At 44.9% G+C, this 23,671-nt stretch overlaps 2 protein-coding genes across 4 annotated transcripts; one reads left to right on the top strand and one right to left on the bottom strand.

Moving 5' to 3' along the window:
• Positions 1-438: 438 nt before the first annotated feature.
• Positions 439-14,229, top strand: COPB2 (COPI coat complex subunit beta 2). Of its 3 annotated transcripts, none has more exons than XM_066557013.1 (22): positions 439-543; positions 1,836-1,973; positions 2,183-2,269; positions 3,122-3,248; positions 3,776-3,924; positions 5,027-5,173; positions 6,213-6,312; positions 6,442-6,584; positions 6,802-7,001; positions 7,292-7,402; positions 7,656-7,744; positions 7,821-7,927; positions 8,215-8,358; positions 9,003-9,133; positions 9,424-9,631; positions 9,861-9,971; positions 10,761-10,975; positions 11,253-11,345; positions 11,425-11,605; positions 11,719-11,787; positions 13,414-13,503; positions 13,872-14,229. In XM_066557013.1, exons 1-22 carry the CDS (start codon positions 541-543, stop codon positions 13,965-13,967), a joined length of 2,739 nt encoding a protein of 912 aa, XP_066413110.1. In that variant the 5' UTR covers positions 439-540; the 3' UTR covers positions 13,968-14,229. The 3 variants fall into 3 exon arrangements, with proteins under 3 accessions (XP_066413110.1, XP_066413109.1, XP_066413111.1); XM_066557012.1 differs by having other exon boundaries at positions 13,411-13,503; XM_066557014.1 differs by lacking the exon at positions 13,414-13,503.
• A 535-nt stretch (positions 14,230-14,764) lies between these two features.
• MRPS22 (mitochondrial ribosomal protein S22) lies at positions 14,765-21,958 on the bottom strand. Its single transcript, XM_066557015.1, has 8 exons — positions 21,859-21,958; positions 21,489-21,649; positions 20,580-20,744; positions 18,516-18,659; positions 17,964-18,047; positions 16,675-16,820; positions 15,171-15,279; positions 14,765-14,940 (listed from the first exon to the last, which is right to left on the bottom strand). Exons 1-8 carry the CDS (start codon positions 21,956-21,958, stop codon positions 14,848-14,850), a joined length of 1,002 nt encoding a protein of 333 aa, XP_066413112.1. The 3' UTR covers positions 14,765-14,847.
• Between the last annotated feature and the right edge of the window lie 1,713 nt (positions 21,959-23,671).

The following is a 23,671-nucleotide window of genomic DNA, read 5'->3' as shown; positions in this document are numbered from 1 at the left end:
TGAGGGGAAGCGAGGGGCCGGTAGGGACTTCTGCTCTGTGGTGACAACGACAGGACCTGGGGGAACGGCAGAGCGCCGGGTCAGGAGACACTGAGCCTGTTCTCAGGGAGGTTGGGCACTGAACAGGCTCCGCAGGGCGGTGAGCACAGCACCGAGCCTGACAGGGTTCAGGGGTTTGGTAAGCGCTCTCAGACACACGGGGCGCCGCTCGGGGTGCGGTACCAGGGCCTGGGGCTGGGTTCCACGGTCCCGGCGGGTCCCATCCCAGCCGGTGCCTCCCCAGCCCCGAGCCGGCCCCGCGCCTGAGGCAGCGCGCGCCGACTACAACTCCCACCCTGCCCCGCGCCGCCGACTACACCTCCCGGCATCCCGCGGGAGCGCCTCGCTCTCGCGAGACTGAGGGGCGCCCCGCGGGGCTGTCGCGAGAGCGGCGGGCCCGGAAGCTCCACGTCGGAGATCGGAGCGAGCCCGGGCGGAGCGGGGCCGGGGACAGCGGGCGGCACCTGGGGACACCGGGCGGCACCTCGGCACAGCGGCGCCATGGTGAGCGACACGCAGGGTCCCGGGGAGCGCCTCGCCTCCGCTGCGGGAGGGTGACCATCCCAGCCGGCCCTGGCGAGGCAGCGCAGCCCCGCAGTCGGGGGACGGGGCGCATGAGGGGCCGGGACCGGGGCCGGGGCCGCAGCGCGGTGCTGCCCGTGCTGTTCTCAGTCCCAGCGAGCGGCTGTCCCGGGGCTCGGGGTGCGTGTCGCACTCAGCCCTCGGAGCGGCCCTTCCCGGCCCTCGGGAGCTGCAGCTCCCGGCGTTTCCCGGGATAAGCGCGGAGCCGAGCGTAGCTGTGCTTGCCTTCCTGGTGTTTGTAGCAGGAGAAGAGAACCCAAACTCATCTGCACATCCCATGTCATAGCCATGGTTCAGATACTACCTGATAACCAGGTGGTTTTTGTTCCTTGCAGCGTCTAACATAGGTAACTGCAGGTTTTATTAATGCATGTAGTGTTCTTTGGTCAGCCATTATCCACTGAGTTCTCTGAGATAAAAGCAGCGTTAAATGATCTCCAGTGAGTGTCCAAAGGAATCCACAATGCCTCGAATATATTACAAAATCACTTTGCTAGACTTCATGCCTTTTAAATACCGTGTGAGCGGTTTGGGACACTTGGTCTGTTCAGCCTGCGGGAGACTCGGAGAGAGCTCACAGCAATCTCCAGCATCCTCGTGAGGGGAAGCGAGGGGCCAGGAGCGACCCCTGCTCTGTGGCAACAGCTTTACATTGCCAGTGATTAAAGTGGAAGGTCAGAGCCTTCTTTGTAAGGGAAAGACTTAAACTTTTCCCTGCTCTCAGTTTTTACCAGACAGTGTTCCATTCTAAACCATAATTTTGGAATTGTGAATGGAAGTAAATCTACAATGGGCAAATGTTGTGCTCTGTTGTGGTAACTGACTTTTCTTCCTGGTTTGTCAGGTGAAGTAGCAGGAAGATTTATTTTCTAGATTTGTATTAGGAGCAAATTCTCCTTGCTTTGCTTTCATAGTTCAGGGACACCAGGAGGATGTGGAGTGCATCTTTTTTGGGGGTTTTTTTTGACTCTACCGGAGTTACAAATCTGAATTTTCCAGAATTAAATTCAGCAGAGCCACTGCCATTGGTGGGGATGTGAAGCCTTCCTACAAAAACAGATACACAGACAGATAGAAAAGAGCAGTAACCTTCTGCCTGCAGGGGCAGCAGGGTTGGATCCTTTCATTCTAGGAGTGAAGTGCAGCTTTCCCTGTCCCTTCCTGAGGCAGTTTGCTGCTCAGTCACCTGGTGCTCCCGTTGGTTGTTCCCCCAGCCTCTGCGCCTGGACATCAAGCGGAAGCTGACGGCGCGCTCTGACCGCGTCAAGAGCGTGGACCTGCATCCCACGGAGCCATGGATGCTGGCCAGCCTCTACAACGGCAGTGTCTGTGTCTGGAACCACGAGACACAGGTGAGGGCCTCGCTGGGAAATGTGCACAACTGTGGAGCTGGTGCTGGAAAGGGAATTTGTACAGGCTCTTCAGTCGCTGCTGCTAACTGGCTGCTCTCAATGTATCAGTAGACAAGGAAGTGACGTATTGGACACTGTTAAGAAAATAGAGCTCATTTCAAAGTTGGTATTTTTTCCAGTGCTATAAACTTAACTGGTTTTATTTTCAGACTCTGGTGAAGAATTTTGAAGTGTGTGACCTGCCTGTGAGAGCTGCCAAGTTCGTGGCAAGGAAGAACTGGGTTGTTACTGGAGCTGTAAGCTGTTTCCTCTTGTGATTTCCTGTTCAGCTGCACTTTCTCTGATCAATTTTCATGCCATTACTTTCTGCATCGTGTAATAATCTGATCTGATCTGAATTTGTAGAGGAGAGGGGAACACTTCACTACAGTTTCCCAGAAGTTTTCTCCTTTAAGGAAGCTTAGAAGCTTAAATTTTCATTTCAAAAAAGAGCAACCTCTAAGGTGACTGACTGTGCAGGTAATGCCAGGTAGATGGAGTTCAGCTGGAACATGCTCAGCACAGAGTTCTGACTCAGTGCCATAGGTGCTGCTTTTACTAAGATGAAACTATTGACAGTCCTAGGTAAGATGAATTTGAAATCGCTTTCTACTTTTTTCTTGGTTATATTAAAAATAATTTTTAGTTTTGCTCATCACTAGAAAAAAAAATGCCTGCTTTTATTCAGTGAATTACCTTGAGAGGAATAATTGTATTCTGATTTTGGTAACACATTTTTCTTTATGGAGTGAATATTTTTTGGCTAAATTAAGGTAATGCCTAAATGTTTTTTTTTCTCAACTTTCATTTCCTAGTCTTCTGCCCTGTACCCAGAGTAAAAATGTGTTTCCATTTCATTACCATATGCTGCCATGACTCAGTTACTTGTAAAAATGAAAATTTGCTTTTTCAATTTCATAAATGACTTGAGACAGCAGTAATTTATAACCTTCTGAATCCAAGTATAATTTGTATCATTAGCAAGCAAAATTCCTTAAACATTTTGTTGTCTTCAGGGGTGGAATGTTTTCTCCTAGCTCCCCTGCATTGCACAGAAGATGCACTGCCCAAGAGACTTCTTTTCACGTGGCTTTTCCCCCCTTTTCCAGGATGACATGCAGATCAGAGTTTTTAATTACAACACCCTGGAAAGAGTTCACATGTTTGAGGCCCATTCCGACTACATCCGGTGCATTGCAGTGCACCCCACGCAGCCCTTCATCCTCACAAGCAGTGGTGAGAGTCCTTTGGCATCTTTTCACTTTCAGCTCTTCTCAGGCTCCTCTTTGCTGTGGGGTGAGGGCCTGCACCCTCTGGGAAGACTCAGGAGTCCTTGAGCAAGGAGCCAATGTGACAGTTGTCATTTTGTTGCTTCTTGGTAGATGTGTTCATGGTTTTTTAATGGAATATCGTTTGCACTTCGAATTTAAAATATAATGGCTTGTGTTCTTGTCAGAGAAAAGAGCTTTTTCTCTTAATATCTGCCAGAGGAGACACTTGTGTGTGTGCCTATTAGTGTGGCAAACTCTCAAATAACAGCTCAGGTTGTGTTTTTAAAAAGATTTCATTGTGGTTTAGAGTAAGTTTTCAGCTGGGAATCTGACTTGAAAGCAACAGACAGCTTTCATCTCCCTTTGGTCCTTCTGAAGGACTGGTAATGCTATAGATGCAAATAGATGATTAGCAGTGCCTCCTTTCCAGCCTGTAGCATGAACTTGTGGAGGATTATGCACTTGAAGGAGGTTGTTTGTGTTTTTTTCCAGATGACATGCTGATCAAACTCTGGGATTGGGATAAGAAATGGTCCTGTTCTCAGGTGTTTGAAGGACACACCCACTACGTCATGCAGATTGTCATAAACCCAAAAGACAATAACCAGTTTGCCAGTGCCTCTTTGGATAGGACAATTAAGGTAGAGAAGCTGTATTTGGGGTTTTTAGTCATTAAGTGATTATCAGTGCACACAAAGCAATAATCCTGTTATGGATGATGGCTCAGTGTTCTTAAAAGCAGGTGCAGTAATAGAATTTTGACTGAACAAAGACCTGGACATTGCTCCAGGCACCTGCTAAGTAATTCAGTAAATTTACCCCTGTTGTCTCTAACAATTGGAAAGTTGTTCTTTAAACTCTTCTAAGTGCTGTATCTCCATTTGGACTGCACAGAAATATGGGATAGGAGTAATGGGAGAGGAGTGATGGTTTTACTGTCAGTGAGTGATTTGGGAGCATTAAAGCCATAGAGCAGAGAAAGACTTTAACTGTGCACTAAAAAGAAAAAACAACCCTGGTAAAGGTGTCTCTCCCATTACTTGCATGTCCTTGGCTGTCTGTGCATGGAATTGTTTCCAGTGATGCCTTCAGCCTTCTCATGGCTGTTACTAAACAGCACCTGTTACTAAATATCTGTGACTCCAGATTTTCAGCCACTGAGCAGGGACACTTCCTCACATTTCCTGTACATCATCAGTATATTGGCTGTAAAAAGCCAGCACTAATTTCATATGGCCACAGATGTTGAGGTCAGGTGCATGGAAATGTTGATTTGATGTGATAAACATGAGAAAACACTACTATATCTACACTTGACTTGCTTCATTGTGTATCCTCATTTAACATGAGATTTGATATTCTTGAGTGTAGCTGGAAAAATTAAAATTCAGGACATGGAGGAAACTCATGTATAATAACAATCAGTTACTAGTTAATTTTATAAACATGTGGTACTTCTTAAAAACAGTGCTTTATATGATTTCATGTCCTTAAAAAAAGTTTAAAGCAACCAATTTCAATGTTTAGAGGTATGAGCAGAGAGCATGGGCAATTCAGCACATTATTTGTGTTTATTGGGGGAAGGACTGTAGTTTGCTGAGCAGTTGTTGAGGTTTTTACCTCAGAAAACAACAGTGTCTTTGGAATTCTGTGTTATTTCTCACTGGACACCTGTTGTGTGTGCCAAGGGTGACCTGGACACAGCAGGTGGCTGGGTACAAGTGTTTGTGTTTTATTGGTCAGGTGTGGCAGCTTGGATCATCCTCTCCCAACTTCACCTTGGAAGGCCATGAGAAAGGAGTGAACTGCATTGACTATTACAGTGGTGGGGACAAGCCATACCTCATTTCTGGGGCAGATGACCGCCTGGTGAAGATCTGGGACTACCAGGTGTGTGCTCAGCTCTTCAGGAGCCTTTGTGCAGGCTGCCATTTATACATTTTTTTCATACATTTGGTATAAACTTTCTGTCGTTAGATTTTTTTCCTGTGACAAATCGATTTCCTGCCTTTTAGACCTCATGTTTGTGGATTAAGCTGTTCCTCTTTTTTTTTTTTTTTCTTCAATCTTTACAGCTTCCCCTCCTCCTGTTTCATCCTTTCTAGCTTCCCCCTCTCCTGTTCCATCCTGTGCACATTGTCACAGTCCCATGTGTTGCATGCACACCCATGCAGTGTTTGTACCCCCAAACAGGGCAGGAGTGCTGAGGTGCCCTGCTTGAATGCTCCTCAGGAAAGAGAGATCTAATCCAGGGATTCACTTCTGTTGCTGGAGCCTAGAGCTCCTGAGCTCTCCCTGTCTACAAGTGTCTGAATGGCCAGAAGGGTGAGACAGAAATTGTTAGGTGGTACTTTCTGGTCACTAAAACTTATTGCCCTGGAGTAAATCCAAGCCCACAAGTTGAAGCTGGCACTGCTCATTTAAGCATTCAATGCAGTCATGAATATTACACAGCAGTGCTTGGGATTTTGTCCCCATGTGCAGCTGGAGACACTGAACAGGCTCCAGTCTTAGTTACCTCAAGCAGAGCAGCCTGACTTTCACAACTGTGTGAATGAACATTCTTACCAAAGGCCTAAATTAGATCTGTTTTCACCTGGAATGCAATATTTGGTTATGATTTTTTTTTCACAGTGAACTCAGCTTTCTATCATGCTTTAATGTGCTATGCAGCTCTGAGTAAGCATATTTTCTAGCCATAAACACATCTGAAACTAGAGGAAAACACTTCTGTCAGGGGAAACACTTTCTTCTGGGCAGGAGGTACAGCTCAATACAATCAGCTTTTAATAGCTTATTGCTGTTGTTTGAACACCTTGCAAATGTAAGAAATCTAGAGAATTTTCAGATCTATTTTGGATTTGGAGGAGATTTTTTTTTTTAAGAAGTAGGGGTTAAAATGTGGCATTGTGTTCTCTCTTGCTTTTAGAATAAAACTTGTGTCCAGACACTGGAAGGGCACGCTCAGAACGTGTCGTGTGTCAGCTTCCACCCGGAGCTGCCCATCATCATCACCGGCTCTGAAGACGGTAACTTGGGATTTTCTGGTGTAGAAAGGACAGGAAAAGCACTGAGGGCAGAGCTCTTGTGGTGGTGTGGCTGCACCCCTGCTGCCCTCAGACTGAGCTGAAGGGATCCATGGCTGTGTTTTTCCCCAGGCACGGTGCGCATCTGGCACTCCAGCACGTACCGCCTGGAGAGCACCCTGAACTATGGCATGGAGAGGGTGTGGTGTGTGGCCAGCCTCAGGGGCTCCAACAACGTGGCTCTGGGCTATGATGAGGGCAGCATCATTGTTAAGGTACAGTTAATGGTTTGGAGTGAGAAATTGTGATTCATCCTGTCCTGTGTGCACAACAACTGGTTTCTGATTCTGGAATCATACGTAAAATACTGACATTTTGGCATTTTAATTGGCATTTTTTCATAGAGATTGGCTATTTCACTTGATATTTACAACTGAAAAGAAAATCAACAATATATTTTTTCCATAGCCTCACTTATTTCTTACTTTCTAGCTTGGTCGTGAGGAACCTGCCATGTCCATGGATGCAAATGGAAAAATTATTTGGGCTAAACATTCTGAAGTCCAACAGGCTAACTTGAAAGCAATGGGAGATGCTGAAATCAAAGATGGAGAGAGGTTGCCACTGGCTGTGAAGGATATGGGCAGCTGTGAAATCTATCCTCAGACAATCCAGCACAACCCTAATGGACGGTAACACATTCCTTCATCGCTTCTCTTGAACTGGTTGGGGTTTTTTTGTTAACAGGCTCAAATAAAAGGGATCCAGAGTCCAAGAGGTGCTCAGTGGAGACCAGAAGGAGCATGACTCAGGAAGGAAGTGGAGTTCCATGACATTTTAGGCATATATAAAGCTCATGCTCTGTGTTTCAGTGATTACCTTGGGCATGGGAGCCTTTACCTTTACAGATAATCTGCCTTCTTGCTGCTGCCTGTTGACCTGGACACAGATATCTGACAAGTGCCTCTCTCTCCTGCCCCAGGTTTGTGGTGGTGTGTGGTGATGGGGAATACATCATCTACACAGCCATGGCTCTGAGGAACAAGAGTTTTGGTTCTGCACAGGAGTTTGTGTGGGCACACGACTCTTCAGAGTAAGTCTTGCAAGTTTTTTCCTTTGTATTACATTTGCAGCTGCTACTTTACTTTAGTTTTCAGGCCATGAAACATGCATGTAAAATGAACTTTCAGTAGTTTTCCTGCTTGAAAATTTTGGATTTTTAGGACTCTGCTGGTTTTAGAAGATAAGTCAAATGCAGTTGCTTTGTAGCAGCTTATAGTTTAATAATTGACTACTTTGGAAACAAAATAATTGTTTTGTTTATTTACAATTTAATCTCTATTTAGGTATGCAATCAGGGAGAGCAACAGTGTTGTAAAGATATTTAAAAATTTCAAAGAGAAGAAGTCGTTCAAGCCTGATTTTGGAGCAGAAGGTAAATACTTTAAAAATAGATCTGTTGGTATGGTTTTTGTACAATGTGGATTTCTTCCACCTTTATTTTCTTGTAGGCATCTATGGTGGCTTTCTGTTGGGAGTCAGATCTGTTAATGGCCTGGCATTCTATGACTGGGAGAACACAGAGCTGATTCGCAGGATTGAAATCCAGCCCAAACATGTGAGTTTCTGCATGGGACTGAAGATATTTACCTGTCTGATTTACTGATTTATATTATTTTTTTTTACTAAACTGGTTTTCTTGCATGAAGCAAAGCTGTCAATAATAAAGTAATAATTTAAGTTTATCTCAGTCATGTAGCAGAAAGGGCAGAAAAATCCCTGTATGTGTTGACTTCTCAGTCCTAAAGCTTCTAGACTTGGGGTGTTTAACCCTTAATTCCCCCATCATCCCCCATTCTTAGCCTGGGGTGTGTAACACTGCCACTGTTGATTCTGCTCTCACAGATTTTCTGGTCTGACTCGGGTGAGCTCGTGTGCATTGCTACAGAGGAGTCATTCTTCATTCTCAAGTACCTGTCAGAAAAAGTGGCAGCAGCCCAAGAAACACATGAAGGTGTCACTGAAGATGGCATTGAAGATGCCTTTGAGGTACCTTCTGTTTAAAAAGTGGAATGAGATCAGAGATGGTAGAAGCAAGAGAGTGCAGCAAGCTTAGTCCTTAACATAGTCCAATTTAAATGTTAGTTTCCAGACCATTTTTAGTATCACACATTGTGCACCTGCCTGAGGAACACTTAATCATTTTTTTGGGATTCATGAGGAGTGTATCCCTGTCTGAATCCCAGCATAACAGACCTTGATGCCAACATTTCTCTTCATCTGTTCACTATTGTCTGAGAGTTATAGAGATACTTTTTTAAACACACTGTTGGGTCATTGATTAATTTTTTTCTACAATTTTCAAGTTTTGAAATGTTATTCAAGTTTGAGAAGTGAAAAAACCTCAGTGGTGAATCAAAATTTCAGAAGGAAAGTGACCTTTGATTGTCTTGCTTAATGCTTAGTTTGGTGCTTGTTCCCTAGATTTATAATTGGCTTAGTTAACAATTAGGGTAGCATGCATGTAGAATGAAATTATCATTTATGTACTTCTAATCTATATCTAAACTTATTTTGCAACTTGCCCAACGATTAAAGTATAGAATACGGAATTATATTTTAAATTGCAGTAGTCTTTCTGCTACCTAGAAATACCATTTTATGTATCTAATTCCCCCAAATTTGCTTTGCAGGTTCTTGGTGAGATCCAGGAGATTGTGAAAACAGGTCTGTGGGTCGGTGACTGCTTTATTTACACCAGTTCTGTGAATAGACTCAACTACTACGTTGGAGGAGAGATTGTCACCATTGCCCACCTGGACAGGTGAGTTGCTGCTTCACTGAAAGTGTTCAAGGTTCTCTCAGTGAAGGGGGTTCAAGGTGCACCCTGGCAGCTGCTGCTGTGCCCTGCTGGAGCAGCAGGGGGGGAACAAGTGGGGTATTGTGAGGCAGCAGTGCAGTTGTGAGGGATGAACAGTGCTGGGTGCCAGAGTACATCCAGGAAAAGCAGTGTTTGAGGGGAGTATCCTTGCTACCATAAGAGCTACTGGAATGGTTTTGTACAGACTCTTTGTGTGGATCTCTTGAAGCTGAGTGCTCTCTCTTTTGTTCCAGAACAATGTATCTCCTGGGCTATATCCCCAAGGACAACAGGCTCTATCTGGGTGATAAAGAGCTAAACATTGTTAGTTACTCTCTGCTGGTCTCAGTGCTGGAATATCAAACTGCAGTCATGAGGAGGGATTTCGGCATGGCTGACAAAGTTCTTCCCACAATCCCAAAAGAACAGAGAACCAGGGTCGCACATTTTCTTGAAAAACAGGCAAGAAAACTTCTTCTTAGTTATCCAACTAAATAAATCACTTTATTCACATTCTTAATGGAGTTTGCTAAGCAAAACCCAGTGATAGTATCTGTGAGCATTAACTCTTGTTAATTATCCTGTTTGTTTGAGAACACTGCAGCCTTCTGTTCAGAGTGCTTTTGTTAAAGTATTTAGGATTATGTTTGACCTGACAGGTCCCAGCTTCACTGTCAGATTTTTATTTTAGGGCTTCAAACAACAAGCTCTTGCAGTATCTACAGATCCAGAGCATCGTTTTGAACTTGCTCTTCAACTTGGAGAATTAAAAATAGCCTATCAGCTTGCAGTGGAAGCAGAGGTAATGATGTAAATTTGGGTGATTCATCCTGGATTCTGAGAGCCCTGTAAGAAAAGGCAGTGGTATGTGGGGGTGCAATATCACTGCCTAAACACAACTGAAATGCCTCCAACTCCTTTGGTGAAGTTCTGCTGCCTGTAATTCAAAGGAATCTAAGCTGTGGGATAGGGACACAGAATGATGTCTGCTCAGAAAGCCACAGGAACTCCTGGAGAGTACAAAACCTGAGCCCAGAACCAAGCCTTAATCTCCAGTACTTAACAGTGAGAGGAGGAAAGACAGGGCTGAAGCCTTCAGACCTTTGTTCCAGCCTTGGCAAACTTAGACTGCTGCACTAAAAAATCTGATTTGTCCCATCATTATTATGCAGAGAGTTGATCTCCTTGTTCCTGCTGTAAAATAATCCAGTTATTTAGAAGGAATGTTAACCTAGTTACAGACACAGATGCTTTCAGCATTCTGAGAGTTAACTTGGGAGCTTTAAGAGATTGTTATAGTTAAATTCCCAGAGTTATGCCTGCTTCTCCCCTCCATGTTTACTGAGAAGCTGTTTATTTTATGTAGTGTTACAGCTAGGTAGGGATCTCTTGGCACTCACTGTGCCATGCTGGGAAGCTGCAGTAATTGCAGTACCTCCACAGGAAGACAAGTGTAGTCATGGGATACAGCACCTTCACAAGTCAACTTGTATTTTCATACTGAGTGCTCTGAAAACCTTGAAATGCTGTTCAGAAATGTGAGTGGTTTGGTTTTTTTCTTTCCCTCCCTCTCCCCTTTTTGTGCAATCAGTCAGAACAGAAGTGGAAGCAGCTTGCAGAGCTTGCCATCAGTAAATGCCAGTTTGGCTTAGCCCAGGAGTGTCTCCACCATGCCCAGGACTATGGAGGGCTGCTGCTCCTGGCCACAGCTTCAGGGAACGCCAGCATGGTGAACAAGTTGGCAGAAGGTGCTGAGAAGGATGGCAAGAATAATGTGGCATTTATGAGCTACTTCCTGCAGGGAAAGTAAGTAGCAAATGAGCTTCTGATTGTTCTGTTCTGCTGTCTCAGGTGCAGAGACCCTCAGGTTCTTCAAGTAGTTCATTTCAGCTAACTGAAAACTCCATGGAGAAAGATGAGCATAGGTCCTTCTCAGAAAAGCTCATTCTGATGGACATGGCTGCTAGAGCTAAAGTCTGAAATGAAAGCACCTTAAATGAATGGAATACAATAAACAGCTGTTCTAATACAAAAATTTGTCTTTAAGTTTACTGGTTCAAATCATATTTTGAAATCTTTTTAGGCTTGATTCATGTTTGGAACTGCTGATCAGAACTGGGCGTCTCCCTGAAGCTGCTTTCCTTGCACGGACGTATTTGCCAAGCCAAGTTTCAAGGTAATTCCTAAGCATGTGCAGAGCATGAGTTGTGTTTTCTGAATGAGCTATCTCTAACAAATATGGTTTGCATCCCCAGGGTTGTTAAACTCTGGAGGGAGAACCTCTCTAAAGTCAACCAGAAGGCTGCTGAGTCCCTTGCTGATCCCACAGAATACGAAAATCTTTTCCCTGGATTAAAGGAAGCTTTTGTTGCTGAAGAGTATGTTAAGCAAAGTCTTGCTGACTTGAGGCCAGCCAGGGAATACCCCCTTGTCACTGTAAGTAGAAGGTTTTACTGTCTCTAGAAGAGTAACATTTGGTGCTGGGTAAAATCAGCTCTAAGCAACTCAGTGCAACACTTCAACGTGTCTGGGGTTCTTTTTACTTTTAGCCAAATGAAGAAAGAAACTTACTTGAAGAAGCAAAAGGATTTGAGCCCTCTGGAATAATGCCATCTCAGGTCAGTCAGTGATGAATCTAAGGGAGAACTTTGCTATCTTACAGTAACTTCTACCCTGGAGAATATTTCACCAGTAATGGACAAATGGTTGCTTTTATTACCTTGACTGTAGTGCTGCAGTTGGCTTCATGTTCTTTTGCCTCAGATTCTTTTTCATCTACATCTGTACTTACTAACAGCTTCTTGACTGTGAAATTATTTGTGTGCTTCCTCCTTACCTTGGGTCACCCTGTGTAGTGTGAGTAGTTCTAGAATCTTTCCATTGAATTCATCCCCCAGAAAAGGAACTCCAGTTGCATTTACAAACACTGCAGCTGGAAATGGAAACTTGCCTGTTACAGCAATGCCAAATGCTCTGTTCTTTGTTGTGTGCTCCATGGTTGTGGAATAACACAACTAACTGGCCAGGAATCCTACTTGGGTACTTGAACATAGATCCTAGTCAATGTCTGAAGTAACAAACTAATTTTTTTACCACCTCAGTTATCCAATTCTTATGCAGAAAATAGGACAAGTATAAGGTATAAGCATAGAGATTGAAACAAACTTAAAGCTTTTCAGAGCCTTAGCAGAAGATGACAACTTCTAATTTTGCTCAAGTCAAATACACTTTACATTTGTATGTGAAAATCATAATGTGAGGGTTTCTTAAAGGCAGTGATACTGGCACAACTCTTTGAGGCTCTAAACATCTAAAATCAAAACTGCACTGGAAACTGAAAGAGAAACAGAAAAGCTACAGCTCTCCATTGCCTGTATGTTTTTCCTCATAGGAGGTTTTTCCTCTGCACTACAGAGCATAGTTTGGGACATCCCTGACAGAGCAGAGAGCTTAGGTTACTCTCAAGCCTCTCTAGTGACTCTTTGCCTCTTGTGCATCAAAGGAAATACTATTAAAGCAAAATCAAACTTGTCTGCTTGTTTGTTAAAGATGATAAACAAACTGTCTGGGCTACCTATGGAAACAAATGGAAAGAACTGAGAACTAGCTTGCCATAGAAGCTGAAAACAAGACCTCAGTGCATCTTTGCATTCAGCTCATGTTCTCATAGAAGCCCTAAACCCCAGTTGTCTCCTACAGCTGAGGCTGAATATGGAACATTTTGTAAGAGATAGATTAATTCTATAATTAAGTACAGTTAATTGAATAGTACCATTGCTTCAATAATAGTACTGACTGAAGAATTATCTTAATATAAAATTTATGCAGCAGTGAAGCAAGAAGAAAGTGTTAAACCATTATAGGATCTGGGACACTAAGCCCAGTATTTTGGAATCCTAAAATTTGCTGTCAGTCTCAACTAACTTAGTCTCTCCTGCTGAGGATGTTAAAAATCACTAACAGCACTCCAGTGTTTAAGATGAACTGATAATTTCTGAAGGTTCTCATTTTATCAGTTCCATTATCAACTGCTTCAAATATACTGGGAAGGGAAATAGTATCCAGTGGAGTGAGGAGTAGAATCTTTTCTGACAGTGAAGATCTGGCTCAAGACTAACTGAGGGAAGCTGAAAGAGAGCCACTGGACAAGGGGCATTAGAGGTCTGCTGTTGTTTACCTGCTTTTGTTGAAAGAATTTAAATTGAAAAAAAAAAAAACTAAAGGAATTTCTTTGCCATTAGAAGAAGGCTGAAGAACCAGTTCCCTCTCCTAAACAAGAAGTGATGAAGACAGTTGTGCAGAATTCTGATAACCTTCCAGCAAGAGATCAAAAGGTACCCAAACAGTTTTATGAGGTGAAGTATAAGCACCCAATTCATTTTACACTAAGACTTCAGTGAGTGTGATTCAAGCAGCTGCACTCATGACTCTGGCAGTCCCAGAGCAGTGTCCAGTGCCTGCACACTGTAACAGCCCAGTTCAGCAGGCAGGCCTCACAAAGGGACTTCAAACCCAGCTGCTCACATGGTAAACAGCTGCACTGGTGGAAGAGGCTTCCTCACCAAGCAGGCAGCTGCTCTCCAGCCTCCTTTAGCATTTGTTCCTCATGAGGCCTTGGTTTGCAGAGTGCAGATCCATCCCACAAGCTGCAGCACGTGTAACCATAGTGGTATCCTCCTCATCCAGTCTTTTCTCTCCCTAGACACTGCTGGACTTGGAAGATGACTTAGATAACTTGGATCTGGAGGATATTGATACCACAGATATCAATCTGGATGAAGAGATCTTAGATGAGTGAACATCCTTTTTTAGATGACCAAATCAGGAAATAATTTGGTCAAAACCCAGAGGAATGATGTTCAGTGGACTGTGTGCTCCAAGTTATTTTGATTTTTGTACCACAAGTGGACCATGTACATGTAGAAGGAAGTATACAGCTAGCAACTGTACAAAGAGAATCAGCTTCCAGTATGTTGAAATTCAAGATGTAAGCCTGCTCCAGAACATACTAAAAAATGTTTTCATTTATCAAGCGATTCAATAAATCCTTTTCAACGTTCTGCTCCTCAGTTCTCAATTTACTAGTAATATTTACTAAGAATACTAAAATTCTTCAGAATAACCCAGCTTCCATAGTGTATATTCCAAATCTGTGAAACAGGAGCATAATAGCTGAAAACTAGTATTTTAACCTGACTTTCCTCAGCACCTCCAGTGAGGTATGTGGTTATGTTGTCACTGTGCTGCCACCTAGCACTGGTAACCATCAGTATCAGCTCAGTTACTCTTTCAGACACCACTTCTAGCTAAAAGCTCAACAGAGCAGTGATACAGCTTAAGCTTTAGAAGTGGTGTTTGTAACACCCTTTCCTAAATGAAGCTGTCCAGACCCTGCACTTACCTCAATAACTAAAATGAAAACTGGGGGCAATTCCTTAGATTCAAGATGCAACAATAAAGAAATTGAACTCAGGGTACAGTGTCAGTGAAAACAAGTCATGAGGACTGCTCCAAGTTCACTTACAGAACTTTGCAAAATAAACTGCTGGAGTGATTCACATGTATTTCAGTAAAGAAAAATACATTCTATAGCAGTCATTTTCAAGTATTTATTGTGGAATCCTGTACAGAAAATGTTTATAAACAGACTTAAAACTTCTGCTGAGCTGAGGTTTACTTCATGAAGCTGAAGAAGTAGCCATTGCTTCTTCATAAGCCTGCAGGGCCAGCTGGATGTAACCTTCTCTCTGGGATTCAGTTTTCACAAATACCTGCAGCCATGGCAGGAGAGAGGTTAATGTAACAGCAGAATCAGCATGCCAGTGGCAGATCAGCCAGACACAACTGCAGGTGTAGAGTTTAACAAAAACCCCAGCGTGGCACGTACAACAGTTCTGGTTAAGTATCTGCTTCCTAAGGTAAGGAGAAATGTCACTACTCACTGGGGTTCTGCTGCTTAAAAGCTCTCTTCTGCAGGTTATGTAGAAGCAGCAAAGCTTACCTTGATCAGATCAACTCCTTGAAGTTTCTGTTCTTTAGCTTCCTTTGCTGACTGACATTCAGGGTGAAGCATGTGATACAGGGTAATTAAACTTGTAGCATCGTCCAGCCTGAACAAAAAAAGGCTCATTTTAGCAATTCCTCTCTCAGAGTACTTACACAAGTGTATTTTGTGATGGACTTTGCCAGCACAGGCTGTCAAACTGCTGGTTCCACTCAGTATCCAGTTCATGGAATACACAATACCTACATCTATCCCTCCTGGCCTGCTTAGCAGTAATACAGCTGACATCCCTCTGAAAATACAATTAATTACCAATAATGAGTGTTCGGTGGAACTTCCTAACACAGACTGCAATGACCAGTATGTTTTACAGAAGTAGCATTAGAAATCCTGTGACACAGTAATACAGCTGACATCCCTCTGAAAATACAATTAATTACCAATAATGAGTGTTCAGTGGAACTTCCTAACACAGACTGCAATGACCAGTATGTTTTACAGAAGTAGCATCAGAAATCCTGTGACACAGAGCTCTCAGCTGAGTTTAAAACTACTGAAGTGTGTGGCAGGAAAAGAGATTCCAAACTCTGCCTGTTTAAATGGGCCAGATACATGAATTTGCCTTTTACCAATCTGATTCTAAACCAGGAACCTTCCTGATTTCTCCATATGCTCAGGTTAAAAAGCAAGTTCTGACCACCTGTTCCAAGTTTCTAACTGAAACAGCAGAAAATAAATGCCACTATCACTGCAACTTGGACTTCTGATTGTACAAATTTCTCCCAGCTCTAGTGGCATTTTGAACTATTGAATATTGTTCACTTCAGGGAATTCTGAATAAATTTAGCACCACGTTTTATAGAAATTCACCCATTTAAAATGAAACCTTATCTACATGTTCCTAAGCTACTTAGGAATTGCTCTGAAACCCAGAGTGTATCAACCTTATAAGCCAAAACTGAACTCAATATGGAAATGCCAGGCTTTAAGATCAGAAGTGCTCAGAGCTGGAAGTGTTCTGACAATTACATGGGAAACAAAAATAAAAACCCCAAAACTGAACTCAATATGGAAATGCCAGGCTTTAAGATCAGAAGTGCTCAGAGCTGGAAGTGTTCTGACAATTACATGGGAAACAAAAATAAAAACCCCAAAACCACAAAAATAAAAACCCCAAAACTGAACTCAATATGGAAATGCCAGGCTTTAAGATCAGAAGTGCTCAGAGCTGGAAGTGTTCTGACAATTACATGGAAAACAAAAATCCCAAAACCACAGAAGGCTAATTTCTGCAGAAACCTATATATACACCCTACAACTTCATGGACTGTTACTGGTGCTCCTGTACAGCTAACAGTACCTACACAGCTAACTGTTAGAGCTGGCCTAAGACACCAGGTAAATGCAACTTTGCTACATCTGACAGAAAAACTGCTTTTACTGTCAACCAGCAGTACTTTCCTCAGGCAAGGCAGGATTCCCAACGGCAGGCTGTACTCACAGGTCTCTGTTGATCATGTCTATGAGTAAGCCATCTGCCTTCCTCCTGCTGAGCAGGTACCACACCATGCCCCCGAAGTGCCTGGTTGAGCGCAGCAGGTCGTGCTTGCCGCGTTTCTCGATGTCCTCGTAGGTGCGGTGGTGAACCTGCACACACACATACACACACACATGGGCTTGTTCATGGCACAACTGCAGCCTGACAGTGAACTGCTGGCAGCTTTCCCCCTGTCCCTTCAGAGTTTTTCATCCTTTTCATTTCCCTAAGCCCCATGCTGAACCATATGCCTGTTGTAATTCAGGGTAACACCCGGCTAGCCCAGTCCCTGGTACTCAGGCATAGACATCCTTATGGCAAAAGGAGCTAAATCCTGTCTCTCCTGAGCTTTGGGGGGACAGGGACATAAGCTCTGCACCTTCACTGCTCTGCTGTCAAGCTGCATCTATTATTTCAGGAGAAAAATCCTAGAGCAAAGAGCTGGGAAACTTTTCTTAGGAAAAAAAGTTGAAAAATCTAATTTAATTAAGCCTATTATTAAGCTTCATACAAGTTACAATTTCTCAAATCACTGAGAACATGACAGTTTAAAGAGAAGTAAACATTTTAAAAGCAAGTGTAGACTTACATTTACCAGCAGCTATAGCTACTAATTTTATTCTGCTAGAACTACATTTTTGTAGCTGGTCTTTGTCAAAAAGAATACTTTGTGCACAGTGCTGAGAATACACACAAAGTATTCTCAAAATGCACTTTGTCAGCTCCCTAGCTGGTCCTGCCATCTCCCAAGCCAGCAGTCAGTGTGACTTCAGCAGCAAAACTCTGCTCAGAGCCCCTGACAAGTCTTACCATCAATTCTGCTTTGACACCAAAAGTACCTGAATAAAGACTATTTTTGTATGTGCAGTATCCTTCTAGGCTGGTAAAAATTACTTGTGCAAAATCCCATTTTACTGCATGTAAAATGTTTACTGTTCTGCATAAAAATAAACCCCAAAACTCATCACAAGGATAATCTATGTGGGAGAAATTAGAGCACATATGACCAACACCTCTGCTCCCAGATAAATATTTATGTTTACAAAATAAACCCTACAATTCTCCACTAGGATTTTTTTTTTGCTAGAAAAATGGAAAGTGAACTCACTCTGATATAGTCAGGTGAATCTGGCTCAAAACTAGGATTTTTTTTTTGCTAGAAAAATGGAAAGTGAACTCACTCTGATATAGTCAGGTGAATCTGGCTCAAAACTAGGATTTTTTTTAGCTAGAAAAATGGAAAGTGAACTCACTCTGATATAGTCAGGTGAATCTGGCTCAAACTGAGCAATGCACATGTTCAGGAGATCTTCGTGACGGTCTTGCTGAAATACAGTCTGAAACAAGAGTTTGGATTCAGGGGTAGATCATGTAATCCCACCATCCCAACTCTCCAAAATCAAAACAGCAGCCACAACTCTGTTCTGGACAACACAATGAGAAACCCCTTCATCAAAAAACAACATGGACAGAAGTACAGCAACTGCCTTGATGACATTAATATAATGTTTCTTGATTTTTGATTCTGAAACACCAGTTCACATTTCCAGATGAAATGTACAATTATTTCTAGTATGACACAGTATTTACACCTACCCAGGATTTACCAGGCCCTAACCTGGAACTTTGTGTCGAGTATTTTAACCAAGTTACAAGGAAAGGCAATTGTTCAAAACAGAATTCAAGCAGCTGAACACACCCATGCAGAATGGCTTATTCCGAGTTCCTCTGCCCAGAGGGCAGAGTTTCACTATCAGACTGCAATGAAGTAAAAGTGCTCAGTTTCAAAGCCAAGAAGAGCTTACCCCAAGGTTCTCATCCTTGAATAACGCTGGGGGAATCACCCTGCGCCCTTCCTTTGGGAAGAATATCTGGATCATCCTGTCTCGTTCCTCCCACGTGGCTTTGCGTAACACCCCGTTTGGTTCTCTAACTACAATGAAACGTTCCTGCAAAGGAGGTGAAAACCAAACATTGTCTAAGCCTTCTCTCATCATAGCCAGAACCATCCTAAAAAAGCCCTCATTTGTCAAAGTCCTTCTGCTCCTAAAGTCACCCTTATAACACCAGTTTCTACCTGACTGTGGCCATATGCCAGATTCATCATTTCTGCCTTACTACTTGCTGAATAAGTGCTGCTTTTGCACCTCGGTTTTACTGTCTGACTGTGCGTGTGCCAACACTGAAAGCCATGGCTCTGGGAAGTTTAGAGATAACCTGATTCACACCCAGACAGGGAGTTAGCCTGATTTTATCTTTTAATAACACATACAAAATTAGGAAGGCAAGTGTTGTGCACTTTTGTACCTTTTATCAAGAGGCAGGCTAGAATCAAGTAAGAGCAAGTGCAAGGCAAAAAATACAACAAATTGAACAATATACTCAGATCTGTTCACAAGCATAACAGCTTTAGGGTGGCAAATGGGAAAGTTTGTTGGACAGGAAAGTTTTCAGTATGGTTGTTGGGAGTTGGGTTTTTCTTTCCTTGTTACTTGTGGAATGTTTTCCCACTGAGTTGGTAAGAAGCACTGGTGGCTGGGTGCTTGAGACAGCAGGGAGGGGAAACTCCTCTGGTTTTTGGGAGTTTTCTTTCAGGGGGACAGAGATCCCGTGACAATAGAGGCAGGTAATGGACAGGGCTGGGGAGGGCGGCCAGGCTGTCGCTCACTGCGGGGACAATTCAGCGGCACCGCTGGAGCTCAGCCCTGAGGGACCGAGCACCGTCTGCTCCAGGGCCCGGGAATGTGGAACCTCGAGTGCCCCGGGAATGTGGAACCTCGAGTGCCCCGGGAATGCGGAACCCCGAGTGCCCCGGGAATGCGGAACCCCGAGTGCCCCGGGAATGCGGAACCCCGAGTGCCCCGGGAATGCGGAACCCCGAGTGCTCTCTGGGAATCCTGAACCCTGAGTGCCCCGGGAATGCTGAACCTCAAGTGCCCTGGGAATGCGGAACCCCGAGTGCCCTCTGGGAATCCTGAACTTCGAGTGCTCTCTGGGAATCCCAAACCTCACTCTCCCTGCTTCTGCTTGTTGTTAATGCCACAGTTACTGGTTTTTGTTTGCCCTGTTTCACATACTGGTAAAGAACTGTTATTTCTATTCCCATATCTTTGCCTGAGAGCCCCTTAATTTCAAAATTATAATAATTCAGAGGTGGGGGGGTGTTTACATTCTCCATTCCAAGGGAGGCTCCTGCCTTCCCTAGCAGACACCTGTCTTTCAAACCCAGAGCATGGTGCAGCAGGAGAATAAACAGCAGTTTCCTGCAGAAAGCTCTCAGATAGAGAAATAGATGGAAGACTGGGCAGTTCATTTCACAGGATCATCACTACATGCACATTTGAACCATGAAGGGTTCTTGGAATCAGAAGGTGGTTAAGAATTTTTCTGGCCTCTTATTACTGATACTTAAAGACAACTGAGATGTTTCATGATACAAAGGAAACTATCCTTATAGTCCTCAGTTCCATTAGACTTTCTTTACAGCTTTCCTGGGAACTCATTCATCATTTCCACAGCTCTTTCCAAACCTCTTCCAGATCTGTGCAAATGTGGAGTACTTCCATCTTGCAAAGGGATCAAATCCTACAAAAACCTTCTAGGAGCATGGAAGAACTCAGCACTCCTAGCATATCACAAGCACCTGCTTATAAAATAATTAATTACCTACCACACAGCTTTCCCATGCCTCCTTTTGAGTAGCAGAATGTAATTTATGATTATCAGTTAGAAGCAGGTATTTAGAAATACATTTTTCTCTGCTGTCTTGTACCAGACTGACTCCTCAGGCCTTTTGGAAACTGATCCATCTACATTTGCATTAAAGCTTATTTTGAGAACAAATTAACAATGTTGATCACGTTACTTACACGATGTGGAATGGAGTAACTTAAATCTGTAAACACATATTTTGCAGTTTCAGTTCCTTCAAGGACTTTGTCTTCTGCTAAGACATCATCAATTGGCTCTCGTTCATTCAAAACAGGGGGCATGATTAGTTTTGTTTTAGCTTCCTCAATGGCTTTTCTTGTGGCCTTGAAGGGGGAGAAAAAAGTAGTTTAATTTTACAACTAAAAATATCATCCTGTTGGAAAGATAATATACAATTTGGGGACAAATATTTTCATTTAGACAAGCTTGGTTTTCTTCTCTGCAGTTGAGAAAAAAGGAGACACCAATTCCACCTCTAGGTAGGTGAATTTCATGTAAACAATTTACTACTACTAAAACCTGGACAAAATGCTGGAGGAAGTTACAAAACTACAACGGACAAACTATTGCAAACAACAAGTTTATTTCAGGTGGTTTTCCGTGGTAAATTTCCCACCAAAGCACAAACTGCAACAGTTTGCATATAGCTTTAATTGTGGCTACAGCAGAACTGGCTTAAGTCAAGCCCTTTGTCATCCTAAATGAAGTCAGACCAGAAGAGAGAGGGGAAAAAAGTATTCAAAGGATTCCCAGGGCTATAACTTAAATATCAGATTAAGGTATTTGACAGAGTTAGGAAGCATAACAGGCTAATTAAGAGAAACTGTCACTCAAGAAAAAAAAAATCAGATTTTCTTCCATATTCCATCAAAATCGCACAAAACTGGACAAACCAAGCTATTCCAAGTGAAGAAACACTGCTTTACACTGATTTAAGGAATAATCCGAAACAAAGAAGAGAAACCAGAATGTTTTCAAACGCAGCAGTAAGGAAGGCAGAAATATGGGCTATTACAGGGATTTTGCTAAAATCAACACTTACTTCCGAAGGAAGCAGAGCAGCCTACCTCTGCCAGCTGAGCTTCGGTCATCAGCTTGTAGTGGGGCGGCTTGAGGCCCTTCTTCTCAGGCCGGAACACCTTGTGCAGGTCGAGTCCCGTCATTTTGTACAGCAGTGTCTGAACCGCTTCGTCCGTGAAGGCGGGCTTGGGCTGGGCGGCCTTTCCCTCTGCGAGAGAGGGCACACGCTGTTACCCGGGGGCTGAGGGGACGGCCACGGTCACCGAGGGGACACCCCCTGCCCTCACGGCTTCTCCCGCCCCGCCGGACCCTCCGCGGCCCCACACCCGCCCCGACCCGCATCCCTCCCCAGCAGCCGCACACCAACACGCGGGGCGGCCGGGAGCGCTCAGGGCGTGCCCCGGTCCCCTCGCGTACCGCCCGCATCCGCCGCCAGCGCCCGCCGCGCGGGGAGCGCCCAGAGCGGCCGCAGCCGCGCCGGGAGCGCCGCCGTGCCCCGCGCCGCCAGCGCCGCCATCTTCGCTCCCGCCCCTTCCCGCCCCGCGGCGCGCCGGGAAATGGAGTCACGGAGCCGCGGAGCAGCCCGAGCGGGCAGGGACCCAGCGGGACCAGGGAGTCCGGCTCCTCCTGGCCCTGCACAGCAGTCACGCCCTGTGCCAAGAGAGTCACATCGTGTGCCAGGAGTCGCACCCTGTGCCTGAAAGCGTTCTCTAAATGCTTCTTGAACTCAGACGGGCTTGATGCTGTGACCACTGCTGCCCAGTCACTCTGGGTGCAAAAACTTTTCATGACATCCAACCTAAACCTCCCCTGACACAGCTTCAAGCCGTTCTCTCGGGTCCTGTCACTGGTGGCCAGGGAGCAGAAATCAGTGCCTGCCCCTCCGTTTCCCCTCATGAGGAAGCTGCAGATTGTTACATGAGGTCTCCTGAGTCTCCTCCCGGCGTGGGAGAAACACGCGGTCCCTCGGCACTGTCCCCGAGGCAAAGGGCAAGAACGTTGTTGCTCCAAGCGCTCCCAGCGCGTTTGTGCCATTAAAGCGCTGCTGAGGGCCTGGTGAGGGCGGGGAGCTCATTCTGCGGCTATAGCACAAGCCCGGCAGGAGCGCGGGGTGCCCGGCTACCTCAGCCGGCCCCGGGCACGGAGCAGGGCTGCGGGTTCCCTTCCTCAGCGCGGGGTGCCCGGCTCCCTCAGCCGGCCCGGGCATGGAGCAGGGCTGCGGGTTCCCTTCCTCAGCGCGGGGTGCCCGGCTCCCTCAGCCGGCCCCGGGCACGGAGCAGGGCTGCGGGGTGCCCGGCTCCCTCAGCAGCCTAGGACACAGAGCAGGGCTGCGGGTTTCCTTCCTTAGCGAGGAGTCCCTGTAGTAGGAGAACCGGTGGAATTGAGGCGACTGTGCGAGATTAAAGCGCTGTTGACCCGCGGGTCCGGAGGGCTGCGGGCGGCAGTGGGTGCGCTGCACCGGCGCTGCCCGCTGTGAGGGGCAGGCCGCTCCCGGCCCCGCGGCCGGACAGGCTGGCCCAGAGGGAGGAACACGCTGGGAATTCGCCCATCAAACCCCACCTGGCTCTGGCTGGGCCAGTCCGGCCCTGCGTGGTGCCCCGAGGCGCCTGTACTGTGCGGGGCACCGGCCTCGTCAGCCCGGCCACGGCTTCGCTGCCCCAGGTAGTGAGGAATTGCTGCCCTCGTGTTCAGGGAGCTTTAACGCTTTTGTAAAGGAAGGAAAATACATAACTGCACTTAACCATAAAACCAAAATTAGCTTTGTACTCAATAATTATGATATATTGGCTCTAATGTCTGTGTAAGGGGGGATACTGACTTCTTAAAAACTGGGCCTGTTTAGGGGGTTGCCAGTTTATTATGACTTGAAGATTATTTATTCTAGTTGGTCTGTATATCTTTTATTATGAATTTCAGTCTTACAGACTGTGCTCAGGGAGGTGTGAAACAGAATTTGATCTTAAAGGTCTCTTCCAGTCTTGACTATTGTATGATTCTCTTATCAGCAGGCCAGTCTCTGTCCAAGAGCCGGGAATGCCTCAAGTTCCAGGAAATCAAAGCCATCCATCAATGCAAGCTGGCTCCTGCCTTCCCATTGAGACAGGAGAGAGTTCATCTCCAGGAGGGGCAACACAAGCAAGACACTCATGCTCTGTAGATCTCCAATTGTTTTAAACTTTAGAGGGTTGTTCATGGCTTTGCCAGATCTAAGTTATACCACTTTTGAAAA

The sequence above is a fragment of the Molothrus aeneus genome, chromosome 10, assembly GCF_037042795.1.
Source record: "Molothrus aeneus isolate 106 chromosome 10, BPBGC_Maene_1.0, whole genome shotgun sequence".
NCBI classification, from domain to species: Eukaryota; Metazoa; Chordata; class Aves; order Passeriformes; family Icteridae; genus Molothrus; species Molothrus aeneus.
This window is presented reverse-complemented; position numbering and strand designations above follow the sequence as displayed.

What these genes read in the sequence shown, in the direction of transcription:
- COPB2 (XM_066557012.1), top strand. An exon ending in GCATTGAAGATGCCTTTGAG is followed by an intron (nt 8,359 to 9,002) that starts GTACCTTCTGTT and finishes TTTGCTTTGCAG; the next exon opens with GTTCTTGGTGAGATCCAGGA. An exon ending in AGCTTGCAGTGGAAGCAGAG is followed by an intron (nt 9,972 to 10,760) that starts GTAATGATGTAA and finishes TTGTGCAATCAG; the next exon opens with TCAGAACAGAAGTGGAAGCA.
- MRPS22 (XM_066557015.1), bottom strand. Translation starts at nt 21,958, where the DNA reads ATGGCGGCGCTGGCGGCGCGGGGCACGGCGGCGCTCCCGGCGCGGCTG. An exon ending in GTTACTCCATTCCACATCGT is followed by an intron (nt 18,660 to 20,579) that starts GTAAGTAACGTG and finishes CCTCCTTTGCAG; the next exon opens with GAACGTTTCATTGTAGTTAG. An exon ending in GACATGATCAACAGAGACCT is followed by an intron (nt 15,280 to 16,674) that starts GTGAGTACAGCC and finishes TTTTTTGTTCAG; the next exon opens with GCTGGACGATGCTACAAGTT.